General features: G+C 43.6%; 1 protein-coding gene across 3 annotated transcripts in view; it reads right to left on the bottom strand.

Moving 5' to 3' along the window:
• Nucleotides 1-22,823, bottom strand: part of LOC143928272 (hepatocyte nuclear factor 4-beta-like) — a 92,020-nt gene that overhangs the window by 28,659 nt on the left and 40,538 nt on the right. For all 3 annotated transcript variants that reach the window (XM_077453055.1, XM_077453063.1, XM_077453073.1), the window contains one exon: nt 16-187. In XM_077453055.1, the coding sequence (XP_077309181.1) occupies nt 16-187 (172 nt within the window). The remainder of the gene's footprint in view (nt 1-15; nt 188-22,823) is intronic.

The following is a 22,823-nucleotide window of genomic DNA, read 5'->3' as shown; positions in this document are numbered from 1 at the left end:
TACTCGGCGTCTTACCTGCAGGCGTACACGTGATTCTTGCGCACGCTCCTTCGGAAGAACCCTTTGCAGCCATCGCAGCTGGAAGCTCCATAGTGTTTTCCGGTAGCTCGATCTCCGCAGATGGAGCAATAGGATCCAACGCCATTGCTGAGCACGCCTGGGCTCGCCGACTCCACGGCAATAATTTCTGCAGAACAGGAGAGGAAATTTCAATTGGTGACCCCAAAAACAAATAATTGGATAGCAGAACACTGGCTGGGGAAATTAGAATTTTTTTTAAAAGTATTTTGATTGTCACTGGACATCTACGTCAGCCATATGAAGGACCATTAGGCTCCAAAGTTTCACAATTTCCAGTGCGACTTTGATCCGACTTTACACTCAATGAAGGGAAGTTGCATCAAAAGTCTCACCAAAGTAGTGCAGGCACCTTTTCAAAGTCTCTCTGACTTTAAGTTGCACCGATTTGAACGGGTGCCATTGAAAAGAATGGGGTGGGACCAAATCGCACAAGTGTGAATAGAGCCTAAGTCACATACTAGGAAAACTATACCATTGCTATAAAATACAAAGGTGGCTCAGAGAACTCATCCTAGCATTCATCTTGTCCGGCTGGGTGGCCCATGTATTGAACCCCTGTAATTGATGACATCCTCCACTGTTCAGTAAAAATGCAGATTGGTGTGTTCCCACGTCCCGACTCCGCCCACTCATAACAGCCCCACCCACTGCAGCATACATACAGTATACACTATATTACCAAAAGTATTGGGACACCTGCCTTTCAACGCACATGAACTTGGCATCCCAGTCCGTAGGGTTCAATATTGAGTTGGCGCACCCTTTGCAGCTATAACAGCTTCAACTCTTCTGGGAAGGCCGTCCACAAGGTTTAGGAGGGTGTCTATGGGAATGTTTGACCATTCTTCCAGAAGCACATTTGTGAGGTTAGGCACTGATGTTGACTGAGAAGACCTGGCTCACAGTCTCCGCTCTAATTCATCCCAAAGGTGTTCTATTGGGTTGAAGTCAGGACTCCACCCCAAATTCGCTCATCCCTGTCTTTATGGACCTTGCTTTGTGCACTGGTCCACAAACTCAACCCCTGAAAAACAACCCCACACCATAAACCCTCCATGGACCAGTGCACAAAGCAAGGTCCATAAAGACATGGATGAGCGAGTTTGGGGTGGAGGAACTTGACCAGCCTGCACAGAGTTCTCACCTCAATAGAACGCCTTTGGGATGAATTAAAGTGGAGAATGTGAGCCAGGCCTTCTTGTCCACATCAGTGCCTGATGTGGACGATGCGTTTCTGGAAGAATGGTGTATGACAGTGTAGAATAGAGTGTTTAAGAGGCTGAACAAAATTATACTCTCATAATGAGCATCGCTCTACCCAGTTCTTCTACCTCTAGTGGACAGGTAACCTGTATCATTTTTATTTTCTTTGTAAATATCACTTTTGCAAATCCTACATAAGAATGAAAAAATTGCATAGAGTCCACCCCAAAATGCATACCAGCACCTTTGAGTCTTGCATTGATTTTAAAGGGAATCCTCAAAAAAAAAAGTGTGACGTCCTGCGAAAAAGCCATACCAGACCCTTAATCCGAGCAAGCAGATTGGCTGGTCAGGAGATGGTGGGATGAGCATACACCCCCTAAACCTTGACAAAGGCAAAGCACCTTGCCCCCATGTTCACGAGTACGAGGGCCTCTTTGCCACAACCCTGGCCTGGTGTTTGGGGGGATCTGGTTGGCTTATCAGAATCTGAAAGCCCTTAAATATAAGGTGGCACCTTATATACATAGTGCCCCTACTTAAAAAAAAGATGTACGTAACCTAGAAAAAAAGACATCCAGAAGTTTGACAAGTCCTGTATTATAAAAATTAAAAATCCCCAAAACATCCAGAAATTACAAACCTGATGCACCTGACCAATCCCAATGGTGCTGCTGGCCGAATGACAGCTCCCCGAGCCGCCATTTGGTATATAAGGGAAGAGAGGGGGATAGTAGTAACATCATTGACAAAATATCAAATGTGATGTCACCGCCATCCCTGCCTGTTTGCTTAAAGGGTTACAGAAACAATTTAAATGTAAACCAACACCCAAAACGATCCCCCCCCCCCCCCACTTCCCTTCCTGGTCCCCACTGTACTTACCTCTGGGGTTGCCGAGCTGTCAACACTTCCGCAGCCGCTCCACTCGACCAGGTACTGTATTTAAAATCCCCGGCCTTCTCCCTTTTCTCCATCAGCGATTCCACAATGGACCAGATGATTTCTGATTGGTCAGTGCCATCCATGTGACCAAATCAGAATCCATCTCGTCCATCCTGGAAGCATCTGTGCCTTACTTAACCACCTCAATACCGGGCACTTATACACCTTCCTGCCCAGACCAATTTTGAGATTTCAGCACTGTCGCACTTTGACAATTGCACGGTTGTGCTACACTGTACCCAAATGAAATTTTTATCATTTTTTCCCACAAATAGAGCTTTCTTTTGGTGGTATTTGATCACCTCTACGGTTTTTATTTTTTGCTAAACAAATAAAAAAAAAGACCGGAAATTATGAAAAAAAAATGTTTTTTTTTGTTTGTTTCAAAACTTTGTAAATAAGTACGTTTTCTCCTTCACTGATGGGCACTGATGGGGCTGCACTGACGGGCACTGATAAGGCGGCACTGATGGGCACCGATGAGGTGGCACCAATGAAGTGGCACTGATGAGATGGCATTGATGGGTATTGATATGTGGCACTGATAGGTGGCACTGATAGCTGGCACAAATTGGCACTGATAGCTGGCACGGATTGGCATGGATAGGCGGCACAGATGGGCATGGATAGGTGGCACAGATGAGCATGGATGGGCACTGATAGGTACCGATGGATGCCAATCAGTGCCAAACAATGCATGCCAATCAGTGATGCCCATTGTGGGCACTGATTGGCATCCATTGTGGGCACTGACTGGCATCCCTGGTGGTCTAGGCTGGTATACCTGGTGGTCCAGTGTGGGCATCCTCGGGAGGGTTGCGCTAATAATCGATCAGCACAGACCCCCCCCCATCAGAGGAGCAGCCGATCGGCTCTCCTCTATTCGCGTCTGACAGACACAAGTGAGGAAAAGCCAATCACCGTCTCTTCCTATTTACACTGTAATCATCCGTGATTGGACACGGCTGATCACGTGGTAAAGAGTCTCCGTTGGAGACTCTTTACCGAGATCGTAGTTGCAGGGTGTCAGACTGACACCCTGCAACAACGATCACCGTAATGCGCGCCCCCGGGGGTGCGCAGCGGCTCAAAATCCTGAGGACATCATATGACACCCAGTCAGGATTTTGAAACCACTTTGCCGCTGTCATTTTGCTATATAGCAGGCGGCAAGTCGTTAATCACTTCGGCTCCGGAAGGTTTCACTCCCTTCACGACCAGGCCATTTTTTGTGACACGGCACTGTTACTTTAACCGATATTTGCGCGGTCGTGCTACGCTGTACCCAAAAAATGTTTTTCCTTTTTTTTCCCCACAAATAGAGCTTTCTTTTGGTGGTATTTGATCAACTCTGTGGTTTTATTTTTTGTGCTATAAACAAAAAAAAAGACCGACAATTTTGAAAAAAAAAAAATATTTTTTACTTCCTGCTTTAAAACATATCCAATAAAAAAAATTAAAAAAATCTGATTTCTTCATCAATTTAGGCCAATATGTTAAGAGAAGGGGGGAATTTGGGACTTTGAGTGAGATGTGTGTTTGGACAAAATAGATATAAATAGATAAATTGCACAATAAAGAGGAAGTTTATTTATATAAATGCACATGGGACCATGTCCCATGAGCTGAAACACGTCAAGATTTTAAATTCAGTTTTTTCATTCAATCATGCGTTTACATCATACTCTGTTTTTTGATTTTATGTATTACGTGCAATAATGGCATTTAATTTCATGTCTATTATATGCCCATCAGCTCATCTTATCTGCTATGTACCATGTCCCATGTGCATTTATATGAATAAACTTCCTCCTCTTTATTGTGCAATTTATATATATCTATTTTGGCCAAACACTCATCTCACTCACAGTTCCAAATCCCCCCCCCCCCCCCTTTCTCTTAACAATGAATAGGGATGGTCATTTTGAACAAATACTTCATTTAAAGTCCCAAACAATTCCCCTTTTATATTTAGGCCAATATGTATTCTGCTACATATTTTTGTTAAAAAAAATCCCAAAAAGCATATATTGATTGGTTTGCGCAAAAGTTACGTATACAAACTATGAGATTTTTATGGCATTTTTTATTTTTACTCGTAATGGCGGCGATCAGTGATTTTTAGCAGGACTGCGACATTGCAGCAGTCAAACCGGACACTAAGTGACAATTTTTGGGGACCAGTGACACTAATACAGTGATCAGTGCTTAAAAAAAATGCACACTCGCTGTACTAATGACACTGGCACGGAAGGGGTTAACATCAGGGGGTAATCAAAGGGTTAAGTGGGCTCCTAGCAGTGCTTTCTAACTGTGTGGCGGATGGCTTAACTGGAGGAAAACAGAGATCCGTGTTTCTGCTTAGCAAAAACACAAGATCTCCATCTTCCTCTCTGACAGAACGGCTGTCTGCCTTGTTTACATAGGCTGACCGCTGTTCTGCCTCTCCTATCAATGGTCGTTGGGTCCCGCTGATTGCCACCCATCTGTGTCCAATCACAGTGGGAGTGGGTCGCCGGCAGCGCATGCCCCAGGCCTGGAAAAAAAGGCAATGTACAGGTATGTTGTTTCGGGGAGCTGGACTGCCCTGCCGCAGTAAATGTGTGGTCCAGAAGCGGTTAACAACCACTGACAGCATCAAGCTGTCTTATATACAGGCAGTAGAAATACCACTTCTATGTATGATGCTTGGCTCCCTCTAAACAGGATGCCAAACGGGCAAAATCGAATAGTCGTCTTATCTCTTTAATGATGAATTAATGATTACAGAGCTGCAGTAATTAGTGTCTTTTGTATCTGCCTGGAATTTGGCTTTAAATAATAGCTGTTCTCCTAACACAGTGAATAGATTGTAAATTTAATATCCTGCGGTTCCATAAGGCTCTCATTCTCTATGAAATAAGGATATCGGGTTAGCATGCTGTTTATACAGACATAGGTGCAACAACCATTCTCTTATACTGTATATACACTGTTGTAGCCGTGTTAACAGGCTTGGTGATTGTCTGCCCCCCCCCACCACCTCTTAAAGGGATAGGCTAGTGCGCGCCACCTACAGAGGGGCCCCACCGCAAGCCATCCATGGCTAGCATTAAGGCGCCAGGTACTTTGTTACCACCTTTAAGGAGTACCCAGCTTAGAAACACTTACGAATATCTCCATCTGGGGTGTCTCTACAGAGTGCACCCAACTTGAGTTATTTTGGGTCTGATTTTGCTCAGTAATGGTTATCTCCGTAAAATTTTCTAACTTGTATTGACACAAGTTAGGTATTTTGTCCTGTTAGGCCAGAGTTCATTGTAAAAACTCTGCAACCTTGAATTATGCATTGCTTTTACATTGCTTACCTGCTTTTTTGACATAATACACTTACATACAGTATCATCTGGTAGTCTTTGGCCTGATTTCTGGACAATATTATATATCTGTGACTTACTAACTCTCAAGTTATATAGGTGTGAGTGGTCCTCCACCTCTAACCAGTTTTGTCAGTGGGGTCCGAGCAGTTTTAAGAGTAGTGGAAGAACAGGGGACTTGTGATCACCAGCGGCTCCTGTGTTAATAAGCGCTATACTGTGATTACTAGTTATGCCATATCATTTTTAGAATGGCTCTCTAGTATTAGAACCAGCCTTGGCTTTGAACTACCTTTCTTGAAAATGTTCCCTATTCTCTGATTGCCTTCTTGTTTTGTCCCGTCACAGTCCGGGTTGTCCTGATCTCTTGGGGTTGAGAACTTGTCGTGGTTCCAGTTACACTCTGCTAATAAATTCTAACCATCATAAACTGTGACTAATGGTATCAAAGGTCACGTCATATAAGTTAATGTCATGAAACCATCCACCAGACTTCCCGGTATCACCGGCAATAAACACGGCCTGAAAGAATCAAAATGTTTATAAGAGGACCTGTCTGTAACTTGCCTGATATGTTACAATATACATCAAACAAACCATTTTTTAGAAAATCTCCATTTATTATTAAAATAATTAAAAGTCAGTGACTTTGCCTAGGCTGAGATGATGTCATCAGTCTGCTGCAGGCAGGAGGAGTATTTCCTCAGTCTCTCCTCCTCCTGTGATCAGACTCTACATTGTAATTTTGTAGCAAGTTTAGAGGCTGCAACAGGGGGCTGACCTGTGTCAGAAATTTGTGAACAGACCCGAAAACTGCACAGACACCAGGATTTACACGAGCCGGGCATCTCAGTCCAGCAAGTAGATGGTGACCCTGGATGATGGCGAAACAAAGATGGCACTGTCGTTCTGGAAATGCAGAAAGTAGATGGTGAGGTACATACAGGGCCAGGACAAGGGGTGGGCAAGAGGGGCATCTGCCTTAGGTACAGTGTGCTGGTGGTGGGGTGGGGGGAGGCGCCAGTAGGCTGCTATAGTGTTGACAATTGCTAGCTGATTATATGTGCTTGGAGGAAGGAGGAGGTGGGGAGGGTTTGTGCTAAGGGTGGAGGTTTGTGCTGGAACAGGGTATATGGGGGTGAGGAGAGGGGGCGATTTGTTCTGGGAGGGGATTTTGGAAGGGGGGGGGGGGTAAGAAAATTTGTGTAAGGAGGAGGAGTTTGAGGGGATTTATACTGAAAGGGGAATTTGGGGGAGGGTTTGTGCTGAGAGGGGATTTGTGCTGCGAAGGGGATTTGTGCTGGGAGGAGGATTTGGGGGGAGGGACAAGAGAATTTGTATAAGAAGGAGGTGTTTGGGGAGATTTATACAGAAAGGAAGTAGATGGAGAGAAAAGCAGATGACATCATTGTCAGGGGGAGTCCTGTGATCTCTTTGAGGGATAATAAATACCAGGAAGGGTGAAACTAACATGGAAAAAAATCCATCTTCTGCTGGGTTTGGGTCACATCAGACGAGGGAATTCTTCCCGGACAGCAAATATACGAAAACAACTGGCCTCTAAGGTAAGTTACTAAAGTAAGCAACGTTAGGGACTTGTACCATCATCCAGGAATCTAGAATTAACAAAGCTGGGAGCCTGGTCCCCAATCAGGCTGACAAAAAAAAACATAAGGGCATTTGGACTATTGCAGTACAGTAAAAAGAAATACAATATTAATTGCTAAAACAATTATATAAAAATTAGACTAGTTGATCTTAGGGGGAAGGGAGCAAGGCTGCTTACCCGTGTGACACAGGTAAGCAGCCTTGCTCCCTCCCCCCTTTTTAATTTCATGAATACCTTGTTTAATTATGATGCTGTATTACAAGCTTTTATTGGTCATGTCTTTTCGCAACTACATTGTTTTGTTTTTTGTTTTTCTGATTAATACAGTTAAAACCCATCTAGTTTCCCTCCTGATGAAGCGCCACTCTCCGCGAAACTAGGCGAGGAAAATGACATCTGTGATAAATAGTTTATTGTAAATCTCCCCTTTTGGGAGTTAATCAATCCACTGGTGATATACCTGTACTGCTACCCTGTTTCCCCGAAAATAAGACCTAGCCTGATTGTCGGTGATGGCTGCAATATAATAATATTAATAATAAATATACATAAATATAAATATTAATAATAATAAATAAGCCTTACCCTGTTTCCCCCGAAAATAAGCCCTATCCTGAAAATAAGACCTACAGGGACTTTAACTAGGGCTTATTAGGTGGGTAGGGCTTATATTGCAGCCATCACCGACAATCACGCTAGGTCTTATTTTGGGGAAACACGGTATCATTTTCTAATGTGGAACCGTTGATATGTTTTTCTGCATCAATAAAATTAACTGTCTAATTTTTATATAATTGTTTTATCAATTAATATTGTATTTCCTTTTACTGTACCGCAATAGTCCAAATGCCCTTATGTTTTTTTTGGCAGCCTGATTGGGGACCAGGCTCCCAACTTTAATTCTAAACAGCAAATAGAAACCCCAATGAATTCCATTATGTATTGCTATTCGGGTAATAAAACCATCACTCAGTGCAGCCAGTGCAATTATGTGAGATCTGTCTTCATGTCATCTCGGTGTGAGGTTTCCGACATAGGAAAGTTATCGCCTGCGAGACGGTGACACAGAGAACACAGACTCCCCCCTGGCACCAGCCTGGCAGAGACATAACGCTCTGATCCCTGCGTCAGAATGGTGCCCCAGATCTCGCCACCTGAAAACAAAGCTTTAACTTTTAACTATGCCTCACAAGAACTCGCACTTCCTCTCGTGATTTTGTGTGGGCAATTTTCACGCGATTCACACGTCACGCATAGCGCAGTCCATTCACTTCAAAGGGCTGCCCTATGCACGTTATACACCCAAAGGAAGCTCCTGCTTCTTTTTGGGTGGCAAGCTTCATGTAATTTTTAACCGTTTTAATAGCGGGCACTTTCACCCCCTTCCTGCCCAAGCTTTCAGCGCTGTCCCACTTTGAATGACAATAGTGCGGTCATGCAATACTGTAGCCATATGACATTTTTTATCATTTTATTTCAGATGGCGTGGATATTACAGTGGGGGGAGATGGCGTGTATATTACAGTGGGGGGAGATGACGTGGATATTACAGTGGGGGGAGATGACGTGGATATTACAGTGGGGGGAGATGACGTGGATATTACAGTGGGGGGAGATGACGTGGATATTACAGTGGGGGCAGATGACGTGGATATTACAGTGGGGCAGATGGCGTGGATATTACAGTGGGGGGAGATGACGTGGATATTACAGTGGGGGGAGATGACGTGGATATTACAGTGGGGGGAGATGACGTGGATATTACAGTGGGGGGAGTTTGATGTGGATATTACAGTGGGGGGAGATGACGTGGATATCACAGTGGGGGAGATGACGTGGATATTACAGTGGGGGGAGATGACGTGGATATTACAGTGGGGGCAGATGGCGTGGATATTACAGTGGGGGCAGATGATGTGGATATTACAGTGGGGAGAGATGACGTGGATATTACAGTGGGGAGAGATGACGTGGATATTACAGTGGGGAGAGATGACGTGGATATTACAGTGGGGAGAGATGACGTGGATATTACAGTGGGGAGAGATAACTTGGATATTACAGTGGGGAGAGATGACGTGGATATTACACTGGGGGGAGATGACGTGGATATTACAGTGGGGAGAGATGACGTGGATATTACAGTGGGGAGAGATAACGTGGATATTACACTGGGGGGAGATGACGTGGATATTAGAGTGGGGGGAGATGACGTGGATATTACAGTAGGGAGATTTTTTTTTTGCTGATCCGAAAAATGATACGATCAGTGACTCTGATCCGAGGAACCATCCGAACCGTGAGTTTTTTGATCCCGTAACCTTCACTGATGTGGGCTGATTAGGCTGCACTGATGGGCGACACTGATGGGCAGTGATAGGCTGCACTGAGGGGCACTGATAGGCAGCACTGATGAGGAAGCACTAACCTGCATCACTGATGGGCACTGATTGGCAGAAATGATGGGCACTGGTTGACACCACTGGTAGGTACAGATTGGCATCACTGGTGGGCATCACTGGGGGGGGGGCCACTGGCAGGCATTGCTGATGGGGCTGCGCTGACAGCGAGGGAAAAAAGTATTTGATCCCCCTGCTGATTTTGTAAGTTTGCCCACTGACAAAGAAATGATCAGTCTATAATTTTAATGGTAGGTCTATTTTACCAGCGAGAGACAAAGTAACAACAAAACTATCCAGAAAACTGCATTTCAAAAAAGTTATAAATTGATTTGCATTGTAATGAGTGAAATAAGTATTTGATTCCCCTTCGCAAAACATGACTTAGTGCTTGGTGGCAAAACCCTTGTTGGCAATCACAGAGGTCAGAAGTTTTTTGTAGTTGGCCACCAGATTTGCACTTATCTCAGGAGGGATTTTGTCCCACTCCTCTCTGCAGATCCTCTCCAAGTCATTAAGGTTTTGAGGCTGACGTTTGGTAACTCGAACCTTCAGCTCCCTCCACATATTTTCTTTGGGATTAAGGTCTGGAGACTGGCTAGTCCACTCCAGGACCTTAATGTGCTTCTTCTTGAGCCACTCCTTTGTTGTCTTGGCCCTGTGTTTTGGGTCTTTGTCATGCCGGAATACCCATCCACGACCCATTTTCAATGCCCTGGCTGAGGGAAGGAGGTTTGATGGTACATGACCCCGTCCATCATCCCTTTAATGCGGTGAAGTTGTCCTGTCCCCTTAGCAGAAAAACACCCCCAAAGCATAATGTTTCCACCTCCATCTTTGACGGTGGGGATGGTGTTCCTGGGGTCATAAGCAGAATTCTTTCTCCTCCAAACACGGCGAGTTTAGTTGATGACAAAGACCTCGATTTTGGTCTCATCTGACCACAACACTTTCACCCAGTTCTCCTCTGAATCATTCAGATGTTCATTAGAAAACTTCAGACGGGCTGTACATGGGCTTTCTTGAGCAGGGGGACCTTGGGGGCGCTGCAGGATTTAAGTCCATCACGGCGTTGTGCGTTACCAACTGTTTTCTTGGTGACTATGGTCCCAGCTGTCTTGAGATCATTGACAAGATTCTCCCGTGTAGTTTTGGGCTGATTCCTCACCGTTCTCATGATCATTGAAACTCCACGAGGTGAGATCTTGCATGGAGCCCCAGACCGAGGGAGATTGAGTTATTTTGTGTTTCTTCCATTTGCAAATAATCGCACCAACTGTTGTCACCCTCTCACCAAGCTGCTTGGCGGTGGTCTTGTAGCCCATTCCAGCCTTGTGTAGGTCTACAATCTTATCCCTGACATCCTTGGACAGCTCTTTGGTCTTGGCCATGGTGGAGAGATTGGAATTAGGAGAGTGCTCCTAATCTCAGCTTGTTACCTGTATAGAAGACACCTGGGAGCCAGAAATCTTGCTGATTGATAGAACAAATACTTATTTCACTCATTAAAATGCAAATCAATTTATAACTTTTTTAAAAATGTAAAGTTTTCTGGATATTTTTGTTGTTATTCTGTCTCTCACTGTTAAAATAAACCCACCACTAAAAATATAGACTGATCATTTCTTTGTCAGTGGGCCAATGTACAAAATCAGCAGGGGATCAAATATTTTTTTCCCTCCCTGTATAATGCACTGATTATCAGCGCAGACCCCCCTGTCAGGAGAGCCACTTATCGGCTCTCCTCTAATCACGCCCTGCCAGCGCGAGTAATGGAATACCAATAACCGGCACTTCCTATTTACACTGTGATCAGCTGTGATTGGACACAGCTGATCATGTGGTAAAGAGCCTACGTCATAGGCTCTATACCGTGATCGGAGATGTGGTACAAACCGCACCACCGTTCGCCGTGCTGTGCGCCCCCAGGAGCGTGCACAGCAGCTTGTTCTGAAGGACGTTATATGATGTCTAGTCAGGACAATGGAGCCCCCACCCGGCCGTCATTCTACTATAGGCCAGGCGGCAGTGGTGGTGCATCGATAAAGGGCGCAGGAGCGCCGACCCCCCTCTCCTGTCACTTGCTCTCTGATTCATGCATCTATCTATGGTCACGACTACCGCCCCCTATTTATGTGCCTGGCCCCTTGTCGGGCGCCGGGCATATGAATTACAGTGGCGGGGTTTCTTTGGAAGCGCCTGATTAGAGCCATAGGCTCTAATAGGCTTCCTGATTAGAGCCATGGGCTCTAATAGGCTTCCAAAAGGGTAAACAGCAGGCACACTGCTGTGCGCTCGATAATTACTCATTCGTGTGTTAGGGAACCGAATACATTGCTTCCCTAACACTGACCGTGCCTCTCAGCCAATCAGGTTGCTCAGGTCTGGTTACCTGTCACCTGATTGGCTGAAACAACAGGTGCCGCTATTGGATGCCTGACAGAAGGAGAGGACGGGAGAAGAAGTGCAGGAGATCCCTGAAGGATCCCGATCATCGTCATCACTCGCTGCCCCACATGATGGTAAGTGCTGGGCAGAAGGTGAGTGGGGGGGCCACACTGGCAGCATTTGGCATACTGTCACACTGGCGGAATTGGGCACACTGTCACACTGGCAGCATTGGGCACGCTGGCAGCGTTTGATGGGCACGCTGGCAGCGTGTGATGGGCACAGTGGCTGCGTGTGATGGGCACAGTGGCTGCGTGTGATGGGCACAGTGGCTGCATTTGTTTTTTTTTCTAATTTTGTTTTCAGTTTGTTTGCGCGCCCCCAAATTTTTTTGGGCACCAGCCGTCACTACTAGGCGGGAAGGTGTTGAAGGCGTTTTGCCGCGATTGCAGCTTGATTCTGTCAGTGGTGCCATTTAAAATGAATGTCGATTAAACGTGTATTGCACGTTTTGCAGTGATTGCTTTGTGATTTGGAATCGCAGGAAGAATCATGGCGATGCCACGTGCGATTCCAAATCATTAAGTGTGAATGGGGCCTTCTCTACACCCCTACCGGGCTAATTCTGGCATTTCTCTCCTACACATAAAAAAAATCATAATTTTTTTGCTAATAAATGACTCGGAACCCCCAAAAATTATATATATATTTTTAATGTAGAGGCCCTAGAGAATAAAATAGTGGGTATTGCAATTTTTTATGTTGCACGGAATTTGCACCGCGTTTTTTCAAACGCAATTTTGTTGGAAAAAATACACTTTTGTGAATTTTAATGCAAAAAAACACTAATATATATATAATATATAAAAAACCCAATTTTTTGTAATGTATATAAAAGATGATGTTACGCCGAGTAAATCAATACCGAACATGTTGCACTTTAAAATTGCGCCCACTCGGGGAATAGCGCCAAACTACAGTACAATATCTCCAGAGGCGATGCTTTAAATTTTTTTACGAGTTTAGAGTTACAGAGGCTGTCCAGTGATAGAATTATTGCTCTTGCTATAACGTTTGCGGTGATAACACTGTTCCGAACACCGTTTACATATACAGGCGCGACCTACGGATGCGTTTCCTTCTGCGCGCCAGCATGAGGGGAAAGGGCACTTTAATTTTTTTTTATTGATTGATTTTATTTATTTATTACATTGTTCCTTTCATTTTTTTTTATTATTAATTTTATTTAATAATAAAAAAAAATGAAAGGAACATTGTAATAAATAAAATTAATAATAAAAAAAAAATGAAAGGAACATTGTAATAATTTTATTTATTACATTGTTCCTTTCATTTTTCTTTATTATTAATTTTATTTATTTATTACATTGTTCCTTTCATTTTTTTTTTTAAGGCTTGACAGGTCCTCTTCAGGCTGGGTTCACACTGAAGGGATGTGGGAACGCCGCAAATCCGCGTCGGGTTCCCGCATCACATGCCTCCCGCCGGCAGTTCACACTGCCCTATGCGGACTGCTAGGAGTGTCAGTGAAACCTTAATGACACCCCCAGATCAGTTTGCATATCGCAGTGCGATCTGCAAACTCGGACAGGAATCGGATCGCATGGTGTGAACACCCATGCGATCCGATTCTGTTGCGGACCAAAAAAAGGGTCCTGTGCGAGTTTGGAGCGGGTACGATGCGAATTCAGCCATACTATCTGTATGGCTGAACTCGCATCGCACAGAGATCGGATGTGATTTGCACTGCAGTGCGGTGTGAATCACATCTGGGTCTCCTAGCCACAGCAGTGTGAACCCAGCCTTATGGAGAGATCTGGGGTCTATAAAGACCCCAAAATCTCTCTCCTACCCCAGAAAGCATGACATAAAAAAAAAAAACATTGATCTCTGCTTTCCAAAAAAAAGAGACAGTGTTTACATCTGCCAAGTGACATCATAATGTCACTTCCAGCCTCCCAGGAGCATAGAGATGGTCCTCAGCTGGCTCTGGGGTAACCCAGTGGAAGTTCTGAATCGGATCCCAGGCCCAGAGAGGTACCGGTGAGCAGCGGGGGACGTACCCTTGCCTGTAATGGCAATCCAGCGGCTAATCAGTCGCTAGGATTGATTTTGCAAAAAAGGCAATCGCTGGCCGAAAAAAAGATACCAAGATACTAAAGATGCCTGCAGCTGCAGACATCATCCTGGTATAACCACTTCAACCTAAGGACATCCATGGATTTCCTATGGTCGGGAAGAGTATCAAAACCAAGAGCAGTAATGTAACAAAAACTCCCAGATATTGTGCAACAATCTACTGTATCAAACACGTCCAATCGGTATTAATCACAGAGCTCGGCATTCATCAGTGATAAAACAAAGTCCATCCACATGGAAAAAAACATTCAGGTGTGTGAGATCTCAGGGCAAAATAATCCGACTCCGTGCTCCTCAACCAACACACTGGGACTGAGGTACTAAAAGTGGAGAGCGCAAAATCTGGTGCAGCTCTGCATAGAAAACAATCATCTTCCACGTTTTTTTTTTTGTTTTGTTTTTTGTCAATGCTTAAAGTGGAGTTCCAGCCGCAAAAAAAAAAATGTTTTAAAAGTCAGCAACTACAAGTACTGTAGCTGCTGACTTTTAACTCCTGCAGATCTGCGCTATAGCCGAATGATGACTACAGCGTGGATTTACTTTGCCGGCGATCCCGGCCCCTTACCACGTGATCAGCTGTCAGCCAATAACACGTGATGTAAACAGAAGATCGGTAATCGTTTTATTTTTCTCCTCGCGCTGACAGCCTGAGGAGAAAAAAAAAAAATAGCCAATCCCCAGCTGCAGTGCAGTTCAAAGAGTGACAGCACTAAAAGCTAAAAATTGGCCTGGGCAGGAGGAGGGTTTAGGTGCCCAGTAAGCAAGTGGTTAGGACACTTACCTGTCCAGGGAGCCCGCGATGTCGGCTCCCCCCAGGCCAATTCGTCCACTGGCTCAGGTGAAGGCACCGCCATTCCTATTACGGGAAACCGGCAGTGGAGCCTTCATACTTCACAGCCGGTTTCCTTCTGCGCATGCGCGAGTCACGCTGCGCTTTGTGAATGGCCAGCTCATCTTCTGGGATTTTTTTTTTCAAAATTGTCGGGTTTTTTTTGTTTATATAGCAAAAAAAAAAGGTGGTGATCCAATGCCACCAAAAGAAAGTTCTATTTGTGGGAGAAAAATTACATAAATTAAATGTATGTACAGCATTGCATGACTGCGCAATTGTCAGTTAAAATAAAAAAAATCCAGAAAGCAAAAAATGGCCTGGTCCTGCAGTGGGGGTAAATCTTCTGGAGGTCATGTGGATATTGTAAGAAATATCAGTATTAAACAAAATGATGAATGCAGCATACCACAGAAAAAGCTCCACTTTCTCCAGTGGGCATACTGACGTCACCACTATGCTCTGCCTCCGATGTGCCAGGAAGACATTCCTTGAGACGAAACCTGCATAGGGCGGAGCGGTGACGTCAGTATGCCTGCTGTAGAAAGTGTGTAGAGTAAAAAAACAAAAAACACTAACAATTTAGAAAAAAAAGAAAACCTATATTTCTATCCCAATAAGCATATATTGATCTCTTTTTTTTTTTTTCAATCAGTGGCGTGTGAAACAGACCCAAAAACTCCTCTCGGTGCCAAGAAAAAGTGCACACACATAAAGAGTGACACAAAACGTGCAACGGATGTTCTATGGTCCTTCCTAAGAAAGGATTTTACCCTGATCTCCCGTGGTGTTAGGCTCCAGATGGGGACTAAGGAACTCATAAGCTTGTATTGATTGGTTTAGGTGAATATTATATCTACAAACTATGGTGTATAGATACTGGATTTATACCAATAGTGGCGGCAATCAGTGACTTCTAGTGGGACTGTGATAGTATGGCAGGCAGTATGACACTTTGTGGGAACCAGTGACACTAATACAGTGATCAGTGCTAAAAATATGCACTGTCACTGTACTAATGACACTGGCTGGGAAGGGGCTAAACATCAGGGGTGATCAAAGGGTTAACCGGTGTTTTACTGTACACTTTTTGCTGCTTTTTACTAAAGGGATGTGCTGGTTTATATTCCCTGCTTTGTAGAGAAACACACCTATAGGACACACCTCCCCGCCACGCCCCCTTAAAGGAGAATTGTACAAAAAAAAAAAAGATTGCTTAAATCACAAGGGCTTTACTACCATTACTATTCCTCTATATTGGCTTTTGGAATTTACAAATGCAGCAATTTAGAATTAGGATGAAAGGTTTAGCGCTGGGAAACACTTTTTGAAAGATAAAAAGTGCATTTTATATACATGTCTATAGAGCAGACCAAAATGAGGGACAAATAAGGAGGAAAGAGGGACATTGGTACGAATGAGGGACAGTCCCTCGAAATCAGGGACAGTTGGGAGCTATGCAAAAAAAAATTATATATATATATAAATATTTAGAGAGAGATTTTTTGATCCAGTGATTCCTTTTTATTAATGTCTGTTCTATGTCTTCCCGTGTTTTTCAGTGGTAAACCTGCTGTAATCTCCCTAAACAAACACGCGTGTTTTCCCGGCGTGATGATGGTACGAGGAGATCCGGTCACTCATTAACTGCACAACAAATAGCACAGGACAGGTCTGACCCCGCTGTCTTCATCCGGCAATTATTTGTTCTAGCAATTCCATCAGACGACACACATTCTGTTTTTCCATATTGCAGGGGCCCGAATTCCTCCCATCGTCATCGGGAAGGTGGCGAGAAAATGCAACAAAATTCTGCGCTTTATGTTAGAGCTGCACGGTTCTAGCCAAAATGAGAGTCACGATTTTTTTGCTTACAATAAAAAGACCACGATTCTCATAACGTCAAAAAAAATTTTTTTTTTTTTTTAATTCATTTAGGTAATTAAAAAAAAAAATGCATTTGAAAGACCACTGTGCAAATACAGTGTGACATAAAATTATTATTAATATTCTCTAGGGTGTCTACAAAAAAGAAAAAAATTTATATATATATATATATATATATATATATATATATATAAAATGTTTGGGGGTTCTAAGTAATTTTCTAGCAAAAATAAATAAATTATTTTTACTTTAAACATTTTTCTGACTTTTGTTGGTTTCGTGTTTAAGTGGTTAAAATTTTTTCACTTACACACAAAGTCTATTCCATTGACAAATTGTTACAATGTTTATACTTAAGTTCAACTGATAAAGAATTTTCTGATTGTTGGTAGACTGCCCAGTCTTTCTCTTCCTTTCTTTTGAAGGCTGTGCCTTCAGAAGAGCAGAGAGAATTCTTTGCATAGAAATAATTGTGAAACACTTTAGTCAAGATTGCGATAACGATTCTTGATGATTAATTGTGCAGCTCTACTTTATTTAAAAAAAGAAAAAAAAAGACAGATTTGCGAGACAAGCTGGCAGTGAATTTTGGGATTGGACGGCTCCCTCCCTGTTTCCCCAAATCCAACATGAATTGTTGCCTATTTCTGTTCTGTTTTACCTCTTGCCGACCCGCCGCAGTACATTTACTATGGCAGGTCGGCTTGTACAGGCACAATCCCGTACCTGTACGGTGCGGTTTTCTTCTGGGTCTGCTTAGCCATGCACATGGACCTGGAAGACTGTCCTGTCACTCACTGCAGCACAGACCTATTTGAGGATCCCGGCCAATGGCTGAGCGAATGACAGAAGAGAGCTCTGTGTTTGTAAACAACACAGGGCTCTCTACAGACAGCGGTGATGCACCGTTTTTTTCCCCCTCCCTGCAGTATTACACATTGTTAGGCACATGGTAAACCCCTTTGATCGCACCCCCCGTGTGATCCCCTTCCCAGCCAGTATCCTTAGTACAGTGTTTAATATTAGCACTGATCACTGTATTGGTGTCACCGGTGATGTCAGTTTCCACCCCCCCCCCCCAGCATCAGTTAGTGTCAGATTGCTCACAGCAATATTGCAGTCAAAATCACTGGGTCATTTTGCAGGTGCCTGCAAACCGACCTGTAACACCTGCTGCTGTCTCTCCAGCCCCGAGGGTTTTCGCACTGGAGCGGCGCACTGGCAGGACGGTAAAAAAAGGTCCTGCTAGCAGCATCTTTGGAGCATCTTCGGAGCAGTGAAGGAGCGGTCTATTCACCGCTCCTGCCCATTGAAATCAATGGGGCAGCGCGGCTATACCGCCGGCAAATTAGCCTCTGCAGAGGTGTTTTGCGGTGCTTTTTAACCCTTTGTCGGCCACTAGTGGGGGGTAAAACCGCCCCGCTAGTGGCCGAACAGCGCCGTCAATCCGATGGTAAAGCGCCCCTAAAAATAGCTTTTTCTGCCGATGCATCTGAAAGTGGTCTAAGTGCCGGTTCACACCAGTGCACGGTGCGATCCGATTCATGTAAAAACTGTCAGTTCGCAGTGCGATATGCGAGCTGAAATGAGGGATAAAAAAAAAAGTATCTGTTCTTATCATTGCACTGCAGCAGCAGAACTCATGCAGGGTCAGAACAGTGAACTTTCCCAATGCATCATGAAAACTAATTATTTATTTTTTTATTTAATTTTTTTTAGCTGTATCCTTGTTATGGCCATTCACAAAAAGAAAAAAAAATCGAATTTCTCTCCATGTATCCAGAAGTTTGAGATGACTGAAGGGAATCATTTGTCATATAATCAGGGTCAGATTTTATTTCCTTTATCGATTAAACCTTCAGGGCGTTGCCCTAAACAATAAAATGAATGTATGTGAACTGAGTCTTGTGAATGTCACATAAAAAGCTACATTGTGTCTAAAATGATATTTGTTTGCTTTACAAGACACCTTCCGTCCCCGATCCCGAAGATGGAAAACCCGGCGACTGTAAAACATCTCGTATGAATGGTCTGCTTCATCCATCGCACATTGGATCAATATTTGCCGTTTGGCTCCGGTAATAATTGGGGCATTCAAGTCCCTCGTTTTATAGTTTTCACATTAAACATTGGTTTTAGAAAGCCTACATAGATGGAAAAGTTCAAAGCCAGATTTTCTGGGATCGCTTCTGGAAATCCGGGACCATCACAGCCCATAACAATGTAACAATGACAATGTGATTACTAATATAATATACTATAATACACTGTGGGGCTGATTTACTAAAACTGGAGAGTGCAGAATCTGGGTTAGCTGTGCATGGTAGCCAATCGGCTTCTAACTTCAACTTGTTCAATTAAGCTTTGACAAGAAAACCTGGAATCTGATTGGTTTCTATGCAGAATATAATGATAAAAATGCTATAAATCTATCCCCTATTTTGTAGACGCTATAACTTTTGAACAAACAAATCAATATACGCTTATTGTGATTTTTATTACCAAAAATATGTAGAAGAATATGTATCTGCCTAAACTGAGAAAAAAAATAGCTTTTTAAAAAAAAAAAAAAAAATGGGGATATTTATTATAGCAAAAAATACAAAATATTGTTTTTTTTTTTCAAAATTATCGCTTTGTTTTTTAAAAATAATTATATTTTTTGTTTATAGCGCAAAAAATAAAAACCGCAGAGATGATCAAATACCACCAAAAGAAAGCTCTATTTGTGGGGAAAAAAAGGACATCAATTTTGTTTGGGTGCAGCATTGCATGACCGTGCAATTGTCAGTTAAAGCGACGCAGTGCCGAATCGCAAAAAAAAAAGGCCTGGTCGTTCAGCAGCCAAATCTTCAGGAGCTGAAGTGGTTAATTAGTAATAAAGATGACACAATGGGGTCAAAAGACTGTACATTCTGCAAGTGCTCCAGAGCAGAGGTCTTCAAACTTTCTGTGACCAGTGGAAGTAGAAAGTGTCCTGGCATCAGTGGGGCTAAACTATGCCCCGTCATTGGTGTCAGTGGGAAGAATAGTGCCCCATTTTTGGTGTCAGTGGGTGGAATAGTGCCCCATTTTTGGTGTCAGTGGGTGGAATAGTGCCCCATCGTTGGTGTCAGTGGGGGGAATAGTGCCCCATCATTGGTGTCAGTGGGTGGAATAGTGCCCCATCATTGGTGTCAGTGGGTGGAATAGTGCCCCATCATTGGTGTCAGTGGGTGGAATAGTGCCCCATCATTGGTGTCAGAGGGTGGAATAGTGCCCCATCATTGGTGTCAGTGGGAGGAATAGTGCCCCATTTTTGGTGTCTGTGGGAGGAATAGTGCCCCATTTTTGGTGTCAGTGGGAGGAATAGTGCCCCATTTTTGGTGTCAGTGGGTGGAATAGTGCCCCATCATTGGTGTCAGTGGGAGGAATAGTGCCCCATTTTTGGTGTCAGTGGGTGGAATAGTGTCCCCAATGTGGATTACGCAGTGTATGGGGGCAGGGCATGCTGGGACTTCTCCTGATGCACTGCTTTTACAAAAATGGTGCTTGTCTATTTTTCTGGACTTTTTGGTGCATTGCCAGCCCATTCATTTAAATAGGCTGCTTAATTCAATGCATGTTAACGCACAGCACCAGAAAAGTGTGGGCCCAGCCTTAGAGTGTATATAAAACCAGAACAGTTTTTTTGTTTTGGATAGTTGTTTGCCTTTGTCCCAGTGAGAAGATTTTTCCACACTTCCTGTCCCAGAAAGGCAACAGGGATTAACTTGTTAACAAGTGTTAAGTTAACCACTTCAGACCCAAAAGATTTTCCCCCTTAATGACCAGGCCATTTTTTGCAATACGGCACTGCGTCAATTTAACTGACAATTGCGCGGTCGTGCGACGTTGCACCCAAACAAAATTTACGTCCTTTTTCCCCACAAATAGAGATTTCTTTTGGTGGTATTTGATCACCTCTGCGCGTTTTCTTTTTTGCGTAATAAAGAAAAAAAAAATATTTTGAAAAAACAAAACAATATTTTTTACTTTTTGCTATAATAAATATGCCAAAAAAAAAATTCATCAGTTTAGGCCAATGTGTATTCTTCTACATATTTTTGGTAAAAAAAAAATGCAATGCACGTAAAAGTGTCTACAAAATAGAGGATAGATTTTTGGCATTTTTATTATAATTTTTTTTTCTAGTAATGGCGGTGATGAGTGATTTTTAGCAGGACTGCGACATTGCAGAAGACACTTTTTGATGCTTTTTTGGGACCAGTGACATTTATACAGCGATCAGTGCTATAAAAATGCACTACTATTACTGTATAAATTACACTGGCAGAGAAAGGATTAACACTAGGGGGCGATCAAAGGGTTAAATGTGTTCCCTGGAAGGTGTTTCAAACTGTGGGGGGAGGAGACTGACTGGGAGTACAGAGAGATCACTGTTCCTAATCACAAGGAACAGACGACCACTCTGTACTTCACTGCCAGAACGGGGATCGCGGGTGGCCGGTGGACATCGGAGCCGCCGACCACACACATTAGCATCCCCGCCGTGCAGCAGCGTGCGCCTGCCTATAGCTTTTAAAAGGGACGGACGTACAGCTACGGCGATTTTGCGGGAACGAGCCGCTCTGTGGCAGAATAATAACAGCGGCTGGTCGGCCCGGCCTATGCTAATAAAATGTTTTATTTCCTCTACATGTTTTAGGAGAGGTGTCTTTTATATAATATTAATATACCAGGTTACAATTTGTCATAGAATTACGACAAGTCATGTTCCATGACGATATATTAAAACACATTCACCAGGAAGGTTCATCTGCAGTGAATTCTTAGCATGTCACATTCACTACTTTATAAATAAACACTTCTAAGGCTCGCATCACATAAATGCGAATTGGACGCATTTTGAACTGCATCCCATTCGCATGACATATGAAACGAACTGTTTTTCTATGGAGTCAGTTCACATATGTCCGGGCCGGCCGCAATCTGTTTTTTAAAAAGAGTCTTGTATATTTTTTAGTCCGGTTCAGGCGCGATTTCAACGTAAAAATCTACAACTGAATCGCACCTGAACCGGCAAACAAAATCGCACCAGACTCCTTTTTAAAAATCGCACTGAAGCCAGACACATGTGAACTGAGCCTCAATAAATTAAACAACACGGTATGCCGGACCTTCAGAGAGTATGCGCCGGTGACATTACCAGGTGCATGCAGTGTGAATATCTCCTAAACACTGCAAGTTTAGGAGATAGTCAATGTACTTGCAGGTAAGGTAAGCCGCCTTCTAGTCCAAACAAACGACTTTACTACCACTCTAACTTCTATCAACCCTTTACTGCCCTGGTGCCCTACCTGTGGCCTGGGGGCACTTGCGGACCTTAGTCATTTTTTTGTGTGGACCTTGTGGCCCCTGCAGACCCTAATCCAGGGATCTCCAAACTACGGCCCTCCAGCTGTTGTGGAACTACACATCCCATGAGGCATTGTAAAACTGACATTCACAGACCTGACTAGCTATGATGGGAAATGTAGTTCCTGAACAACTGGAGGGCTGTGGTTTGGAGACCCCTGCCTATTGCCCTGTTAGAGCAATGATATCTAGCAGTCTCTGACCATCTCTTATATCATTTCTGTAGTCTCTGACCATCCCCTCCCCGATGTCACATGACTCATTAGAGTTAAAAGGTCTCAGATGTGAATGGAGAGCAGGTGTGTTAAATTTGGTTTTATCGCTCACTCTCTCATACTGGTCACTGGAAGTTCAACATGGCACCTCATGGCAAAGAACTCTCTGAGGATCTGAAAAAAAGAATTGTTGCTCTACATAGAGATGGCCTAGGCTATAAGAAGATTGCCAAGACCCTGAAACTGAGCTGCAGCATGGTGGCCAAGACCATACAGCGGTTTAACAGGACAGGTTCCACTCAGAACAGGCCTCGCCATGGTCGACCAACGAAGTTGAGGTCACGTGCTCTGCGT

The sequence above is a fragment of the Lithobates pipiens genome, unplaced genomic scaffold (assembly GCF_037356315.1).
Source record: "Lithobates pipiens isolate NorthernLeopardFrog02 unplaced genomic scaffold, aLitPip1_a1.2 Scaffold_10, whole genome shotgun sequence".
NCBI lineage: Eukaryota > Metazoa > Chordata > Amphibia > Anura > Ranidae > Lithobates > Lithobates pipiens.
Note: the sequence above shows the minus strand (reverse complement) of the source record. Positions and strands in the feature narration are given on the sequence as shown.